The sequence below is a fragment of the Manis pentadactyla genome, chromosome 8, assembly GCF_030020395.1.
Source record: "Manis pentadactyla isolate mManPen7 chromosome 8, mManPen7.hap1, whole genome shotgun sequence".
NCBI lineage: Eukaryota > Metazoa > Chordata > Mammalia > Pholidota > Manidae > Manis > Manis pentadactyla.
Window position 1 is genome coordinate 9,087,892 of NC_080026.1, and position 17,122 is coordinate 9,105,013.

The following is a 17,122-nucleotide window of genomic DNA, read 5'->3' on the forward strand; positions in this document are numbered from 1 at the left end:
TTCACCCATGTTATCAAGTCCTCACCCCCTCGGTGCGGTCACTGTCCATCAGTGTAATAAGGTGTTACAGAACCATTAACTGTATTCTCCGTGCTGTCCTTCCATCCCCGTGACCAACCTATATTGTGCTTGCAAATTACTGTGCCCTTTAATCATCTCCCTCCCGCCCCATCCTCCCCAACATCTCTTGTATGGTAACCACTAGTCCCTTTTTGGTGTCTGAGTTATTTGTAGCATTTTTCAAGCAGAAATATAAAATATCAAATTAATCACAATTCATTGTTGATCGCTAAGTGCAGTGGGAAATACAACATGCTGCTTTCTTGCAGGGAGTTACAAATATAGGCAGAGAGATGAAAATGGTAAGCAGGAAAAAAGTCACATTTATGGAATCTGTTGTGTATGCTCTATAGGGAGAGACTGTGTAGGTGGAGGGGGTTGGGAGAGTGGAAGGGTAGGAGAGGGTGGTTTCAGCTAGACTTTTAAGGTTAGGTAAAGTTAGTCTGGATAGAGAAGCAGAACACAGTAGATTAGAAACAAAAAGAATGACAGAAAGATAAGAGGTATTATGAGGTGAGGAAATGAGATACTGATCTTCATCCTGAGACAGGAAGAATTTTTAGCCCATCAAAGAAAATCTTACACTTTACTTTGCTATAGTGAACACACATTAACTGAACTTGATGCAGGTAATTATCAAATATCTTTGTTATCATGTTTCTTTTTATATCCAAGTAATGTAGGCGTAGTATTGAAAACAACAAAATGCTGATTAAGAAAGGCAAGTAAAAAACCCTCCTTAATTCTAGCATCCCTAGTAAACTAATGGTTAGCATTTTGGTACATTATTTTTCCCTAGATGTAAAAAATGTATATATATATATATATGTATGTTTTGTTTTTATTAAATTAGATCATATTTGAAAGTAAATTTAAAAATACATATATTTTATTTTCTGTGCTTTATTTTTATTTTAGGAGAAAACCAAAAGCCAAGGCACCACTTCCTCCAGCTGAGACCAAAAACCTTGATGCTTCTCCAGTTGATGATTCTGTAGAATCCTCTGCTTTCATCATGGAACAGAAAGAAAGCATGATAGACAGAGACATTGAACTCTCAGTGGTTCTTCCGGGGGACGTTATCAAATCTACTACTATTCATGGCAGGTACGTCGGAGTGAATGAAATGCCATTTCTTCTTCTGCCATAGAAACCTTCAGTTGTATACCTCTTTTTTTTTTCTTTCTTTGACAAAACACTTCACTTACCCCTCAGTTTAGCTATCTATTTAAAAAATGGTAAAAGGCATTAAAATTTTTCTAACAATGTTTTAATATCAATGCCATGAATCCCACAACCCCAGTCAAGTGATTCTTGAAATTTAGAACTATGGTGTTACGGAATGGTCATCAGTTACATTGATTTGTAAGTCAGACTTACAAAGCAAGTAAGTGTCCCCAAGAAAACCCTTTCCCCTTCTCCCTAAATTGTTTCCCTTTTAAGCTGTTTCTCTGAATTTGATTTGGCAGAAGTTACTAACTACTCTTAAAATATAATACTGTCTTATTTATCAAAACAGATAAATCTCTTTGTAAAACTAACAGGGTTTTTTTTTTTACCTCATTGAAGTTTTTAATTTACTAAAAATTAAAGTTTAATAGGAATATAAAGTTAAGCTTTAACCCAGCAGAAGGGAAGATGTGATTTAGGAGACTGATACTTCTAATACCTGCATAAAAATTGGAAAAATGGAATAAAGCCAAGTGTAATTTTCCATTTCATTTTGGAGTGGAAAGTTACAGAAGTTGTATACTTATGTAGTCTTGTCCCACCTTTCACCTTCACCTACCATTTGTTATCAGGTATCCTGTTTCAGAAATTTAAGCTGTTTTGACCTTTGTATGTGTGTGTGTGTGTGTGTGTTTAACAAAAGAATAAGTAAGCAGCACATTACATTTATTATATACATTGCAAAAATGTATTACATTCTTACAATGTGGTTTTATCTGGAAGAAACTTGTTCAAGATAATCTTGAGATTTATCATAAAGATTATATGTAACTTTACAAATTATCGAGAGTACAGGAAAACAGAAAAGTTCAGCATTAGCAAAAAATGCATAGTGTTGTATATTAAATTCTCATTAAAATTAAGTACGTGGCATTTTGCCATTTATTTTATATGGAAAGTAGTTTTGGAGATCACACCATAAGCCATATTTAGGGGGTTGAGAAACCCGTGACTGTCTGCGGTGGGCTTCTAACCCAGACAGATGATCACCTGAGCTGTGCCTCCTCTGGGCAAGGAGGGCCTCTTGTAAGTTAGAGACAGTGGCCATCATACTCTTCAGTCCTTGAGATAATACTATTACTCTTGTTTTAAAAATTATGATAATGGATGTGGCTAAGGTAATATAGGCAATGCCTTGTATTTTCCCTGCATTCAAAGCAATTTTTCAAAAAGTCAGTATGATTTCCTAGTTCTGCATTGATGCTGGCAAGTAACAATGGTTTCATCATTAGTACATCTCAAAATTTCTTCTTGGATGTACCAGTCATCCGTTTATATTGCTGTCTTCTCTGTCAGCCTTCTGGGTTCTTCAGATTTTGTTTTAACCTGAAGAACTTGAGGGTTAGAATCAAGGTTTTCCTCTCTATCCTGTCAATCTTCATAATTCTTTTAGACATTTCCACATGCTACCCTGACCTCGCTTTTCTTCTGTTTCCTTAACTGTGGAAAACTGCATCCACAGTCTACTTCCCTAGTCTACCAGGACGGTGCTGTCTCATCATTCTGAAGCTCGTCCATTACTGAGACCTTAGGGTGTCCTCTTTGACACAACCTTTTTGACATCTAGCTTTTCCATTTTCTCTTTCTAATTAGATACGTTCTTTATCCTCCTCAAGTCTAATTTAGGCCTGCTCTTCAGATTGCTGCATTTTCCTTCATACGTAACTCAGATTTTACATCAGTCATTTCTGCTACATGTGTATGTAAAAGGATCCTAGATTTTCCTTGCCCTTTTGACCTCTCAGTGTGTTTGCCTACCAGGTCCCTAAACCTGAGTTATTTTCCATCAGTCAGCTTTTTGTTTCTGAGCTGCCAACTGTTGTTGAGTTGCCTCAGTTTTCTTATCTATAAAAATGTTTTATAACTGAATTGTTGGGATTAAGTGAAATACTATCAGTGCCTGGCACCTATTGGCTTCCTCTGTTTTCCTTAGAAAAGTGCTTTCCTTAACCCTGGATTCTCTCCACTTGTCCCCGCCCCAATCCACCCCCGACTAATCTGACTAAAACACTCCTCTGTGGCACTACCTTTGATGAAAGACTAGAAGGACAACACTGCAATACCGAATCAAGGAAATTCAAACTACCAGGTCTGGAGACTGGGATGCCTTATTTTCTTCTTCCCCCAAACTAAGTAGGTTTTCCCTTCCCTGCTCCCCTTGGACCATCCTAAGCTCAGCCACATGACTCTGTTCTATAGATGCTCTACTTTTCCACCTCCACATCTTTATGAAAGTTTTTCCATCTGGAATACCTGAACCACCCACATTTTCTCCAGTTAGTTTAAGTAGCTCAAATGACATTTTTTAAAAAATATAATGTCTCCCTGATCTCCTCAGAATGAACTCTTCTGACTTCCAAACTCTTCTGACACTTTATACTATTGATGGGTATTTAGCAACTTCAATGGTGTGCTTTGAAGCGGCATCTGGATAGGCCCTAGTAGCTTTCCAAGGATCTTTTAAATAAACATTGTTTTCTCCAGGATAGAGAGCAAGGTAAGAATGCCAGAATGGAAATGCCCCAAATTCTGACTTTTTTGTAAATTTTATTTAGGGCTGAAAAATTTTCTGAGAGGAGACTTTGTTTCATATCAGTGTTTTTATTAGGGGGCTTGATTTTAGGGACTTTGTTCCTAATAGTTTTATCATTCAGAAATGACTCAAGTTGTAGACACTATGACTAGTAGTTTTATGTTAAGTTTGATTAAAAGTGGTTGTGTGATTCTGATTATCTTAATTATTTGAGATATTTTAGAGTGATTTGCAATATCTTAAGATTATGAATTGGGGTATCTTGAATGTTATAGCTATAGTTAGCCCATTGTTAAAAAAAAACATGTAATAACACAAAATGTTTAAATAGAAAAATATATTTGGTCTTCGAAAAGTGTTAGCTACCTGATGTGAATATCTGTGACATAGGTAACTTAAATTCTTCATGGCTTTATTGCTGTAAATGGACTAGGAGAGGTTTCAACAGAATGATACAGAATTTTGGTAACAGACTAGGGAAGAGTAATTTCAAATAATTTTCTTAGATAAATCAGAGTTTCATATGTCACTATAAAGAGTCTCTAGTTTTTTGAGACCATCCTTCCTAAGGTTGTCTAAGTATTCTTTGTATATTATATTTATTTTGATAGTATTATTTACATGCATTTCCTTTGAAGAATAGTATCAATATTAGACTGCAATAAATATTTAGAAAGCTTATTATGTCTCTCATTTTACCATTTGGATATACTTTTTCTTAAAATGTATCCTTGGGGAAGAATTTTAGAAAGCTTCTCTCTGTCTTCTACAACTCGTACAGAGGTATGCTCAGAATGTTCCGATTGTGAGAATGTGACCGCAAGCATTATCTTCAGAAGAATGCCCTTGTTTGTACATTGATTTTTCACCAAAGAGCTTATTCAGATTAGGGAACACAGTAAGGTTGGAGGTGGTAATAGACTGTATGCTCAGGGGGGAACCAGAAACTTGTTATCCTGAGTTAGGTGGGTAGTCTCTGCTGGCTTAACGATCTTGTGGTACTAGAGCTTAGTGACACTGCCTCCTGAACGGCCAGAGTCACCCTTTGTGAGCCACCTTGCCTTGAGATCCTTTGCTTTCACTGGGGTTCGTACTGCAGTTGGCGGCATTGCCGGCCTGAAAACTCTTAGGTATTTCTGTATATCCTGAGGTCATGGATGACTGGATAAAGGAAGGAGGAATTAAACTATTTTATTTGTATGTGTGACATACGGTATACTGTAGTATAGGTGTGTATGTGTGTAAGCATATGTGTACACATATACGTGTATCTCTCTCTTTGTGCATGTGTGTGCTTGTAGAGGAAATGACCTTTTTCACCAGACAGAGGACTCACTAAAAGTATTTTTTACTCATGGTGTCTTAACTACAAGGAAACATTACAGGATAATGGTGTTAGGGACCAGCTGCCTAGGGGCTGTCCTCAGAAAATGCCACACTAAGCAGTAGCATAATGGTGGTATCTACCGGTACTTGGGAAAAGTTAAATTTTAATGAATGTGAGCTTACAGGCTAGGTAGTTAGACACTACAAAGATTGAGGAAAGATGGGGATATGTTTGTGCATCATTCTAGGTTCTTACATTATTGGTCAGATGTCTGCCCAGTACATAATTGTTCCTCATTGAATGTGTTCCTTCCTTTTCCCTCTTTTCTTTGAGACAGTTTAAAAGCAGTTTCAATTTGAGGAATTTGATTTAAGATTTAACAGTAGTCCTCTTTGTTAGCCTATAGGGAGAACCCTCTATGGTTATACTAAATATGCTCTCTCCTACAAGAGGGAGGAATGGAATTAACACTATTTAAAATGGAGGGAGATATTTCTCTTTTTTATGCCTCTACCAGGAGTTTGTTTTGATTTGAGCAAACCTTAAGCATGCCATTATTGAAAACGCATATAAAGCTAGCTCAGAACTTGAAGTTAGAAATCCCAGAGGCCCTATAATGGATTCTATAACTTGCTGTGTCATCTCAGCAAGTCACCTCAACTCTTTGGCCTTTGCCTATGAAGTGACCCAGAGATATGATGTGATCTGTGGCCTGATTTGCCTGTCCAGTAGCACCAGCTTGTGAGAGTAAGCTCCAGTTTTGACTGGTCCTGGGTGGGTCAGGTAATTAGCTCGGGAGCCGTTTACATGGACTATAGTGCCACCTTTTGGAAAAAAGTAGACAATGAACAATGACAATACTGGGTCTGTGTGGGTCAATTTTGTTAAAAAGAAGACAAAAAATAGTACCACAGCAGTATGGACCTCAGAAGAGTTTCAGAATCTCATATCGTATTTGCTGGGAAGTGTCAAATGATGATAAATGTGTGGTAAATTCATTACATAATAGGTTAGTAGATTTCAAAAACGCACTACTGAAAATCTATTGCATGGCACAAATTACATTAAACTCCATAAGAATGCTTAAATTTTGGTTTAGATGCTAAATCAACTGTAGCTGCTTAAAATAAAAATTGTAATTTTAATCATTAAATTATTCATGTGTAACAATGCTGTTTGAGTTTTACTAGGTGGGAATGAAGAATTCTGTACTGTAGGCCCTGGTACTGCCCTCCACAGCCCTGAGCCAGGTAGCATGCAAGACTTCTCTTGGCTGATTGCTCTCCCCGTAGGGAAAGGGTGACAGAATACTCACAGATGCCCTGAGTGTTGTTCCTAGGAGGGCCACCTTCTTCCCTTTCCTGGCATCTATACCTTATAACAATGATATATTTTAATTTTTTATGACCACAAATGAAATAGTTGGACATTACAGAAAGTAGGAAGATATGGATAAGCCAAAAAAAAATGTAAAACACCATGTTTTATTAGGCAGATTATTAACATTGTGGTATATAAAACCTTTTATTCATGCATACACATGCACAGACACACAAGTGTGTGTTTAAATACATACACCTACATAGGCACTTTTTTCTTTTTTTACCAATATTGCATTATATTGCACATGCTTTCTTGTAACCTGCCTTTTCTTCAGTTAAGGATTTCTAACTTCTGTGTCAATAAAATTTTATCTTTTCCTTTATCTATATTTGAATTGCCCCAATTGTAGTGAGACATATTTGTAGTATTTCTCTTTTTGTAAGGGGTATGTATGTGTACATAATAGTTATGTTCTCAAATCACAGTTTTATGAAGGAAATTATTTATAATTAGCTCTGAATATAACATCCAAGATAAATGACCAGGTAGGGTTTAGTCTAATGTGGTGAATTTCAAAAAAAAATTGTTTACTTTAAGCAATATTTGTTTTTAATATTTGATAGAAGAACTTTTGCCAGTTTAGTACTGATCTGATATGTTATTGTCTTCAAATCTTAATTCTGTTAACTCTCTTCAAAATGTTTCCTATAGTATAATTCAGTAAGTATTCTCAACTTTGAAATTAGGTTTATTTGTTTTATGTGCCCAATCCACTTCATTTCATGCACACAGGCATAGTTAGAGAGCATTGATTCATTCCTGAACTCATTACCAAACTAGGTTGGTTAGCATAAGATAAATAAACTTCAGCAACAATAGGGAATGTTCTAAAGATTTCCATACTAGCATTCTAAGTCTAAATGGATTGTTGGTATGCATTTGTAAGGGACAGCTAGAACCAATTAAACTCAACTCAGTTTTGAGGATGTACTGAAAATGGGTAACATGTTTTTATTAGATGCTGGGGCAGATTTAAAAACTCATGATAAGGAAAAATCCTATTCATAGAGTTCAACCTATTATCAGATGCTTGAGATCCATGTATTCATAATAAGTACTTACCATCAGCATCCTCATTTCCCTATGATAACCCCTGTTTGTACCTGTTCTCCTAGAGTAATTACTAGTAGTGCCTCCCTTTCACTCTCAGGTGTCCCAGATTGGATGATAAGGAACATAGCCACCCTGTTGGTAAGTGACTTTGTTAAAGCACCTCCAGGGTTTAGAAATTCACGGAGCAGTTGTTGGACATCTTGCTGGTATGAAGTCTCTGAGGTGAACCATCGCTCCCACTTTTGATACCCACTTGGATCTTTAAAACATGCAAATGGAAGTGGTGTCCATCCCGAATCCTGACTCCCGGTGTCATGAGGCTGAAATGTAGCAGGAGGAGGGGTGAGGAGATCTAATCCCAGCTGCACCCTAGTTCTGTATATGCTCTTCACATTCCAGTGATGTAACTTCTCTAACATCAATTTTTCATTCACAAAGTGGGAGTAGCTTCTGTGACGGGGGTGAGCGCAACTGAGATAACACGTGACATTAATGTAAGCGATTGCTACTTACTTCTAAAAAGATCTGGGGAATCTCATAGGGATTTCTCCATTTCAAAGAAGACTTTTTAGAGTCTCTAAAAAATATCTGCCCCACAGGAAATCATTATTTATAAGAGAAAAAATCTGTAAGTAATATTAATGCAAAGCAGACTCTGTTAAATTATATAACAACCAAAATTCAAAGCGGTGTGATGCCATAGAGGTGGAACAGACTGTTACTATTTGAATGAGGAAGTGATGATGAAGTTCAGCCAATCCTTTTCAATTTCTGATTATTTAGCCTAAGTTTCAGGTGGACCCCTGGTATGTGCTCCTGGCTTAGCAATCAGGAAAGTAAGTGTCATTCCTGTGGTGATACCGGATTGAGCCTGTTATCCTCCAACTGTTATTAGGAGCACCAGCTCAGGATAATTATCCTCAAATGGAAATTATTGTTTTTGGTAGGAGTAATTTGGCTTCTAGGTAGATAATTCTAAACTATACTCAAGAGATGATTGTGTTTTCTGTGGGTGCAGTTTGTGACTAGTTAATCCTGAAAGCAGCTCCATTGCATGAAGTGCCTGCTTAAAAGTTCATGTCCTATGGCCAGCATCAAAAAGACTAAGAACAACAAATGCTGGCAAGGATGCGGAGAAAGGGGAGCCCTCCTACACTGCTGGTGGGAATGTAAGCTAGTTCAGCCATTGTGGAAAGCAAGACGGAGGTTCCTCAAAAAACTAAAAATAGAAATACCATTTGACCCAGGAATTCCACTCCTAGGAATTTACCCTAAGAATGCAGGAGCCCAGTTTGAAAAAGACATATGCACCCCTATGTTTATCACAGCACTGTTTACAATAGCCAAGAAATGGAAGCAACCTAACTGTCCATCAGTAGATGAATGGATAAAGAAGATGTGGTACATATACGCAATGGAATACTGTTCAGCCATAAGAAACAAACAAATCCTAACATTTGCAACAACATGTATGGAGCTAGAGGATATTATGCTCAGTGAAATAAGCCAGGAGGAGAAAGACAAGGGCCAAATGAGTATAACATTTGTGGAGTATTAACAACAAAGCAAAACTGAAGGAACAAAAATAGCAGCAGACTCACAGACTCCAAGAAGGGACTAGCAGTTACCAACGGGGAGGGGTGTGGGAGGGGAGAGGGAGGGAGAAGGGGATTGAGGGGTATTGTGTTTAGTACACATAGTGTGAGGGGTCACAGGGAAAACAGTGTAGCACAGAGAGAACAAATAGTGAATCTGTGGCATCTCTTACTGCACTGATGGACAGTGACTGTAATAGGGTATGTGTGGGGACTTGATAAGATCGGTAAATGTAGTAACCACATTGTTTTTTCATGTGAAACCTTTATAAAAGTATATCAATAATACCTTAATAATAGTAAAAAAAAAAAGAAGTCCATGTCCTACTTTTATAGTGTTACAGCTCCTTTATGGTAGAGCCAGACAGTCAGTAATTCCCACTTTCAAAACTGGCAAGGTTAGGGTTATTTCTTCCTTGTTTTTAGTGCCGAATGCCAACACTACAATTAAGAACTGCAGCAAGTATTCGAACTCCATTGAGGCTGTTTTTGGAAAGGTCTTAGTCTGACTTAATGCTGATATAGCACCTCTGTGTAAACACATTATGGCTTCAGACACAACAAGGCTACTAGTCAAGTTTGTTAACTAAAACAATAACAAAACTAGCTTTTCACACATAAGTGGGTTCTCTTAGAGCATAAGAATCTCCTTTCAACAATTTTGCCTTTTAATGTGTCAGATACTTTGCGGAGATCTCCGTTGTGTATTAACTGCTATGTGTTTGAGCTTGTGGATGTTTAAGCAGAATTACCTGAGAGGTAAATAATTACTGGTTCCTATAAATTCCTTAGTCAATGACACTGACCTCACTATGTACCTGACAATATATTAATCCTGGGAATAAAGATTGCTAAGAGGTGGTCCTCCTAGAAAGGAGTTCACATTGAGTTATAAATTGAACCCACATAACGTCTTGGAGTCATTCTGCTTCCTTCAGATCTAGATAAGAGTGGCCAGAGCTCCTGTCCCACATCTTGTGGGAAGTTCAAGCCCCTTTATAATATTATAAATTCTGAAGGGTTTATGTTCCTGGTGTCATCTCTGGCTCCAACTTTATATCTTATTTTTGGATTCTTATTTTTTCATTCTAAATCTTTTGAAAGTTCCTTTCATCCTTAATTTAACTCCAAAGCTATCAGGACCTTAGTGATGGATTGTAGGTCACCAGAAAGAGGTCAATAAGCATATCACATGGCAAATAATTGAAATTAGCAATTTGGACTTCTTTTGGGTCCTTTGAGCAACCCTGCTTGTCTTGCCAATGGGTTTCAGCCCTGGACAAGTTCACTATGGATTCAATGAGACCAAAAAGTGAAAATGGAACATTCTTGGGGTGAAAGGGTTTATGCCCAACTTTGTTCCTACGGTGTCATTTCAGTCACTAGAATTCCGTCCACTCAGAGAGAGTCTGCAGGCAGCAAACGGTCTGTGCCTCTGGGCCCTGCAGCCGTCTGTCTCAGCCTCTGTCCTCGGCCTCCACCACTCCAGCCTCTGCCCTCCTGCAGCCGTGCAGCCCAGAGCACTGGGCAGAGCTCTTTATGTAGAGTCAGTAGCAACATACTGCCCGCACGTGTCTAGTGAGCCAGCCTACCACCATCTCCAACCCAAATGTTGCAATAGTGTTGTAACTGCTCTCCTAGGCTGTTAAGTGCAACAGTCAGAATATAATCCTTTAAAAATGTAAAATAGATCACATCACTCCTCAGAGTTCTTTAGTGGTTTTCCATCTCATTTGGTAAAATCCCATCTTCACCAGTGATTATAGGGTAATCACTCTGGTTTCACATCTAACTGTCTTTACTTTAGTGCACTGGCTTCTGATTTTCATTAAACACAGAGCGCACCCTCCTGCCCAGGGACTCTGTGCTTGGCAACTCTGCCTGGAATGCTCCCTCCCCATACCCCATTTCATTCAGGTGTCCGAGAATCTAGTGCCATTTTTTTCAGTTAGGACATTTTATAGCCTCGTTCCTCATCTTACTTTTCATTATAGCATTTGTCATCTGATATACTATATATTTTACTTGTTTCTTTATCCTCTTCGTTCTCAATCACTGATTAGAATCAGCTGGTGTGCATGTCAAAGTACACATTGCTACGGCTTACCCCCAGAGTTTCCGATTCCATGAGCTGGGTTGGGGCTTGAGAATTCACATTTTTGACAAGTTCTTAGTGATACCGGTGCTGGTCCATGGATCACATTTTGAAAACCAAGATAATAGAACTAATCTATTTGTGGCTATTTAAATTGAGTTTGAAGGAAATGAAAAGTTCAGTTTGATAGTCCACTAAGTCGGTGTATTTCAAGTGCTCAATAGCCACGTGTGGTGAGTGGCCACTGTATTGGGTAACAAAGATATAGGTAATTTCTGTCCTTGTGGAAAGTTCTATTGGATAGCACTGCTGTAGTACATAAATTACATAAAGATGGATTTCTATTCCATTTTTTTCCTCCCAGAGTTAATCCTCATGTTTATGTATCTGGTTCACTTGGGTCTTACTTTAGTGTTAGGAATAAGGTAGATATATAACTTTTATTTTTTCACCAGATGGCTAGTTAGCTTTCCCAGTACTGGTTGTTGAAAAGTCAGCTTTTTCCACCAAAGTTTGAAATACCATTATCATGCAGTATTAAATTCCCATCTGTATTTGTGTCTGTTACAGAAATTTCTGGACTTTGCATTTATGGGAATAGGAATGTTTTCAAGAGAAAAGGCTTCTGAAATTACTGAATTGAACCTATTATTGATTGAACCTGGAATTATAATAGCAAATAAAGTCAGGAAGATGTTCTGTGATTTTCAGTTATCTTTTGTAGAGGTGTTTTTATTAGAAAACATTTAGGCAGTGTTGAGTTCAAAGTTCATGATAATAGCTCTAGTCAACATGTGACCTTTTTGCCATGAAATGCAGTATAAGGTGCAAAGTTTGTAGGATACCAAAGTGATGAAGGAGTATGTTTATTATATCCTTGTTCCATTTTACACTCCACTTATTAAATTAGAAAATTTATGTATCACAAATAGAAATACAGTAATTCATCAAGTCATAAAAGGGTTAAAGAAGTATATATAAAGAGTGTTGAGTTGTTCTTACCTTTTAAAAATATCTTTTAATGTTTATATACTAAATAAGGGGATGAAAAATGGCACTACAGAAGTAGGAATTAACAAAACAAAAACAAAACTTTACATAAATAACTATTTGTCTTGACTTTAGTCTTTCTGGCAGAGATTTTATTTATTTATTTATTTATAATTTTTTATTAAGGTATGATTGGTATACACTCTTATGAAGGTTTCCCATGAAAAAACAATGTGGTCGCTACATTTACCCATATTATCAAGTCCCCACCCATACCCCAATGCAGTCACTGTCCATCAGTGCAGCAAGTTGCCACAGATCCACTATGTCCCTTCTCTGTGATACACTGTTCTCCCCGTGACCTGCCCACACCATGTGTACTAAACATAATATCCCTCAGTCCCCTTCTACCTCCCTCCCCACCCGACCCCCCACACCCCTCCCCTTTGGTAACCACTAGTTCATTCTTGGAGTCTGTGAATCTGCTGCCATTTTGTTCCTTCAGTTTTGCTTCATTGTTATACTCCACAAATGAGGGAAATCATTCGGCATTTGTCTTTCTCCGCCTGGCTTATTTCACTGGGCATAATGTCCTCCAGCTCCATCCATGTTGTTGCAAATGGTAGGATTTGCAACAACATGGATGAATAGTATGGCTTTCTTATGGCTGAATAGTATTCCATTGTGTATATGTACCACATCTTCTTTATCCATTCATCTACAGATGGACACTTAGGTTGTTTCCATATCTTGGCTATTGTAAAAAGTGCTGTGATAAACATAGGAGTGCATATGTCTTTTTGAATCTGAGAACTTGTTTTCTTTGGGTAAATTCCTAGGAGTGGAATTCCTGGGTCAAACGGTATTTCTATCTTTTAGTTTTTTGAAGAATCTCCATACTGCTTTCCACAATGGTTGAACTAGTTTACATTCCCACCAGCAGTGTAGGAGGGTTCCCCTTTCTCTGCATCCTCACCAGCATTTGTTGTTCTTAGTCTTTTTTGATCCTGGCCATCCTTACTGGTGTGAGGTGATATCTCACTGTGGTTTTATTTTGTATTTTCCTGATGATTAGTGATGTGGAGCATCTTCTCATGTGTCTGTTGGCCATCTGAATTTCTTCTTTGGAGAACTGTCTCTTCATAACCTCTTCTGGCAGAGATTTTAAAGAACTACACTTAAGAAGTAAAAGATGTTTGAAGTGTAAAATTCAGTGTTTTTACATTTATTACTTGGCACACTTATATGTAGAGTGAAAGAGAAATATAATCTGAGCATATCACCATTTACTCATAGACAACAGTGGACAGATCTCCATTTGATTGGTAGTGAAAATTTTCTCCTCTTCCAGCTTAACTATATTATTAATTATATTGTATTTACCTAAACATTACCTAATCTTTCTTAACTTTATTTACTATCAGACAATGAAGGTACTGTTTCCAAGTCTAGAATTGGTATGTATAAGTCGTATCAGATTGCTCTCATAGAATACTATGTTACCAAAGAATAAATTTAATACCATTATGTTAGTCTCTGTCTGTATAAAGTTTAGTATGTACTACCCAAAGCCAAAATTTGGGCAATTATAGACACATTTATGTATAAGCATACTAGGTAGCTCAAGAGAAGCACATAAAACTCTAAATATTACTGTGTAAGCATCTAATAAAGACATAGGGAACACATTTTAAGGACTGAAAAATATTCCAGAGATCATATTTTAACTGAGGGACTTAGAGTCTTTTATTTATTTTTCTTGGTAGATGTAAAACGGGCTGCTAGTTGTCTGTGGGGGAGGAGAAGGGACGTGAGGGTACCATTATGAAACATACCTCTTTATCCCAGAGAGACTGGAATGGCCTAAGAAGAGGCAACCACAGAAAGTGTAGGTGAGGTAAGAGGCTGAACACAGGGGATGATTTGAAACTATATACGGTATCATTTGACCTCAAGACCACACAGTATCAAACAACTAACCTTTCCACGGCAGGAGACTGCCTCTCTGGAAAAACTGAACCAGAGAGGCTATTGATTTGGGAACTCCACTTAGAAGAGTGGGGTGAGGTGCACATGCAAACAGATGTACTAAATTAAAAATGGCATACCGAGTGGTGAGAGTGCTAGCCTCATTTCCCTGTCAGGTGTCTGAAAGCCAGTAGCCAAGTTCATATCTCTTGTCAGGAAACTGGATAATTGTTTTTTACTGACATTTATATTTCCCATTGGAAGAAAAATGCTGGCCACCTGATTACCCTCAAGTGAAGCCAGTCTAGACCCAAGGCATGAAAATAGGACTTTTACACAGTTCTCGTGCCTCAGTCTTAAATGCTAGCTAATAGCTTAAGATTGCCAGACCTTTGAGGAAAACACATAACACAAAAGTGTGCTTTCCTTACCGGCTGACCATTAAGAAAGACTCAGAGACCACATTGTTCTGTTGGTGTCAATGAAAACACAAGTCTTTGTCAACAACTGGAGTCTGTGGAAAGCAAAGCAAAACATCGGGAATTTTCTGAATCTCAAATTGGGTATGCAATTTCCTATAGAAATAGGTTCTGTATTACAATTAGTATTTAACATCTAATCACTATTTGAAATTATACTATGTATTTACCTGGTTACCTTTTTTGTTGCTCAGCCCAAGAACACGTAAAATTTTTCTGACCACATAGTAAATATGTTGGGCTTTGAGGACCATACAGTTTCAGCCACATTTACTCAAATCTGCCATTGTAACACAAAAAGCAGCCCTAGATATAATGTTAACAAATGAGCATGATTGTGTTCCAATAAAACTTTATTTACAAAAGCACGCTGTAGGCCTGCTTTGACCTGCAGATGATAGCTTTCTAGTGAAGTCCATCTAGCAGAGAGTGAGATCTGTGAAAGCAGGTACACCACATCACTTGTCCTGTGTATCCAGTGCCTAGAAAATACTAAGTATCGTTTGAATGAATGAAGAGATGTGTGCTACACTCTTCTTTAGGCTTTCGTGGGCTTCCTCACATAGATACTGTGCTTTCTAGAGCCCAAAGGATGGCGCATCGTTCTTAACGCTTTATTCTTATGAGAACTTTGCAGTACAGCCAATTCATAAGCTGAAGACTGCTAGGATTCAAAATGATATTGTGAGGAGCATATGCTGAACTAAGCAATCACTCCTGGGTAAGGAAGGGACTTTGCCTTCTCCTAAAATATATAATATGAGGACAATTTAGCAGATAAAATATAGGTAATTGTTAAGCCAACACTAGGATCCAAGCTGTCTTGAATACACTCAGGACTATATTATAATTTTGTCTGCTTAAATATCTTGTAGTTAAATTTTAACCTGCTTCAAAAGTATTATCTTGCAGCCTTGTTTATTTACTGAAGACAAGAGAGTCCTAAGAAGAATGCTCAGAACAATAGCTCACACAGTTAATGCGGTTGCTTTATGGACCTTTATGATCAGCCTGACTTTTGTCTTACAGTAAACCTATGATGGACTTGTTGATATTCCTCTGTGCCCAGTATCACTTAAACCCATCAAGTTACACAATTGATCTTCTGTCAGCTGAAAAGAACCCCATTAAATTTAAGCCAAACACACCAATAGGAATGTTGGAGGTGGATAAAGTAATTTTAAAGCCAAAAACTTTGGATAAGAAAAAACCCACTCCTGTAATACCGGAGGTAAGAATTTCACTGTAGATTTTTATGTTTTATGGCTAAAATACTAAACTGATTTTTTAGTCATTATCTGCAGCTCCTTATAAATGAAATAAAAATGACTTTCCTGTTAAATTTAATGTGAACGTGGCTATCATGTTTTTCTAGGCCACTTTGTTTTAGATTCATTTGGTTATTGATTAACGTTGGATTAACTAGAACTTGGAGAATACTTTAGTTGCTCTATAGTGATCCATACTACTGTATCAGAATCTGACAGTTATGAATGGTCTGTATTTTAAGCTACTTTTTTAAGAAGAATTTTACATTTAAAGGAAGGCTTTAGAATGTTTTAATGAAAATTCATTATGTTGCAAAATAAGTTAGGCATAGGAACGGAAGTACCACATAGAGAATTCAACCAATAATATTGTAATATCTTTGTATGATAATGGAGTAACTACACCTATTGTGGCAAGCATCTATAATGTATACAATTATCAAGTTATACAATTATGTCATACATCTGAAACCAACATAATATTGTATATCAACTTTATTGCAATGAAAGAATAAAAATTTTAAAAAGAATTTATTGAAATATTTGCTTCTTTCCTTGCTAAGCAGCTGTTATAACTTATTAACTTCTAAGTTATTGTTAACTTGAGTTACACAATAACTTAGTTTTCTGTAATGTGATTTTAAACTAAAGTTTTTAACCACAGTGATTCTAATAGCAATTCTTTATTTATAAAATTGTTCTGTTTCATAAGCAGTAGGTGTAGAAGTTTGTGGGTTTCTAGAAATACTCTTTCATTAGGAAGATCGACTTCTTTTTTAAACTTCAGGAAATGTATAAATGTCTATGTTAAATTAATAGCTTATCTACATAGGACTTGAGTACATGTATTCTCACATTTTCTCCCTATTTTATGAAGCTTTTTATAACAGTTAATTTTTTTACAATATTAAAATATGTTTGCTTTCTATAAAATGTGAGTATTACTATTAATTAGGATCTTGGTCTATTTTTATGTATCTAGATGTATTAGATGGAAATAGTATTTATGCCATCACATGGGATCACATAAAATGCTTTAGTAAATATATATTAAGCTTTGAGGATCTATAAACTGGAGATTTCATTTAGTATGGTCACATGTGTAAGTTCCATTTATGTACAGATTTAATTAAATTGCATT

At 36.9% G+C, this 17,122-nt stretch overlaps 1 protein-coding gene across 10 annotated transcripts in view; it reads left to right on the plus strand.

Annotated features, from left to right (window-relative positions):
• The window catches only part of COBLL1 (cordon-bleu WH2 repeat protein like 1), a 156,805-nt gene that overhangs the window by 85,622 nt on the left and 54,061 nt on the right, over positions 1 to 17,122 (plus strand). For all 10 annotated transcript variants that reach the window (XM_057505478.1, XM_057505479.1, XM_057505480.1 and 7 more), the window contains 2 exons: positions 979 to 1,167; positions 15,743 to 15,944. In XM_057505478.1, coding sequence (XP_057361461.1) covers positions 979 to 1,167; positions 15,743 to 15,944 — 391 coding nt within the window. The remainder of the gene's footprint in view (positions 1 to 978; positions 1,168 to 15,742; positions 15,945 to 17,122) is intronic.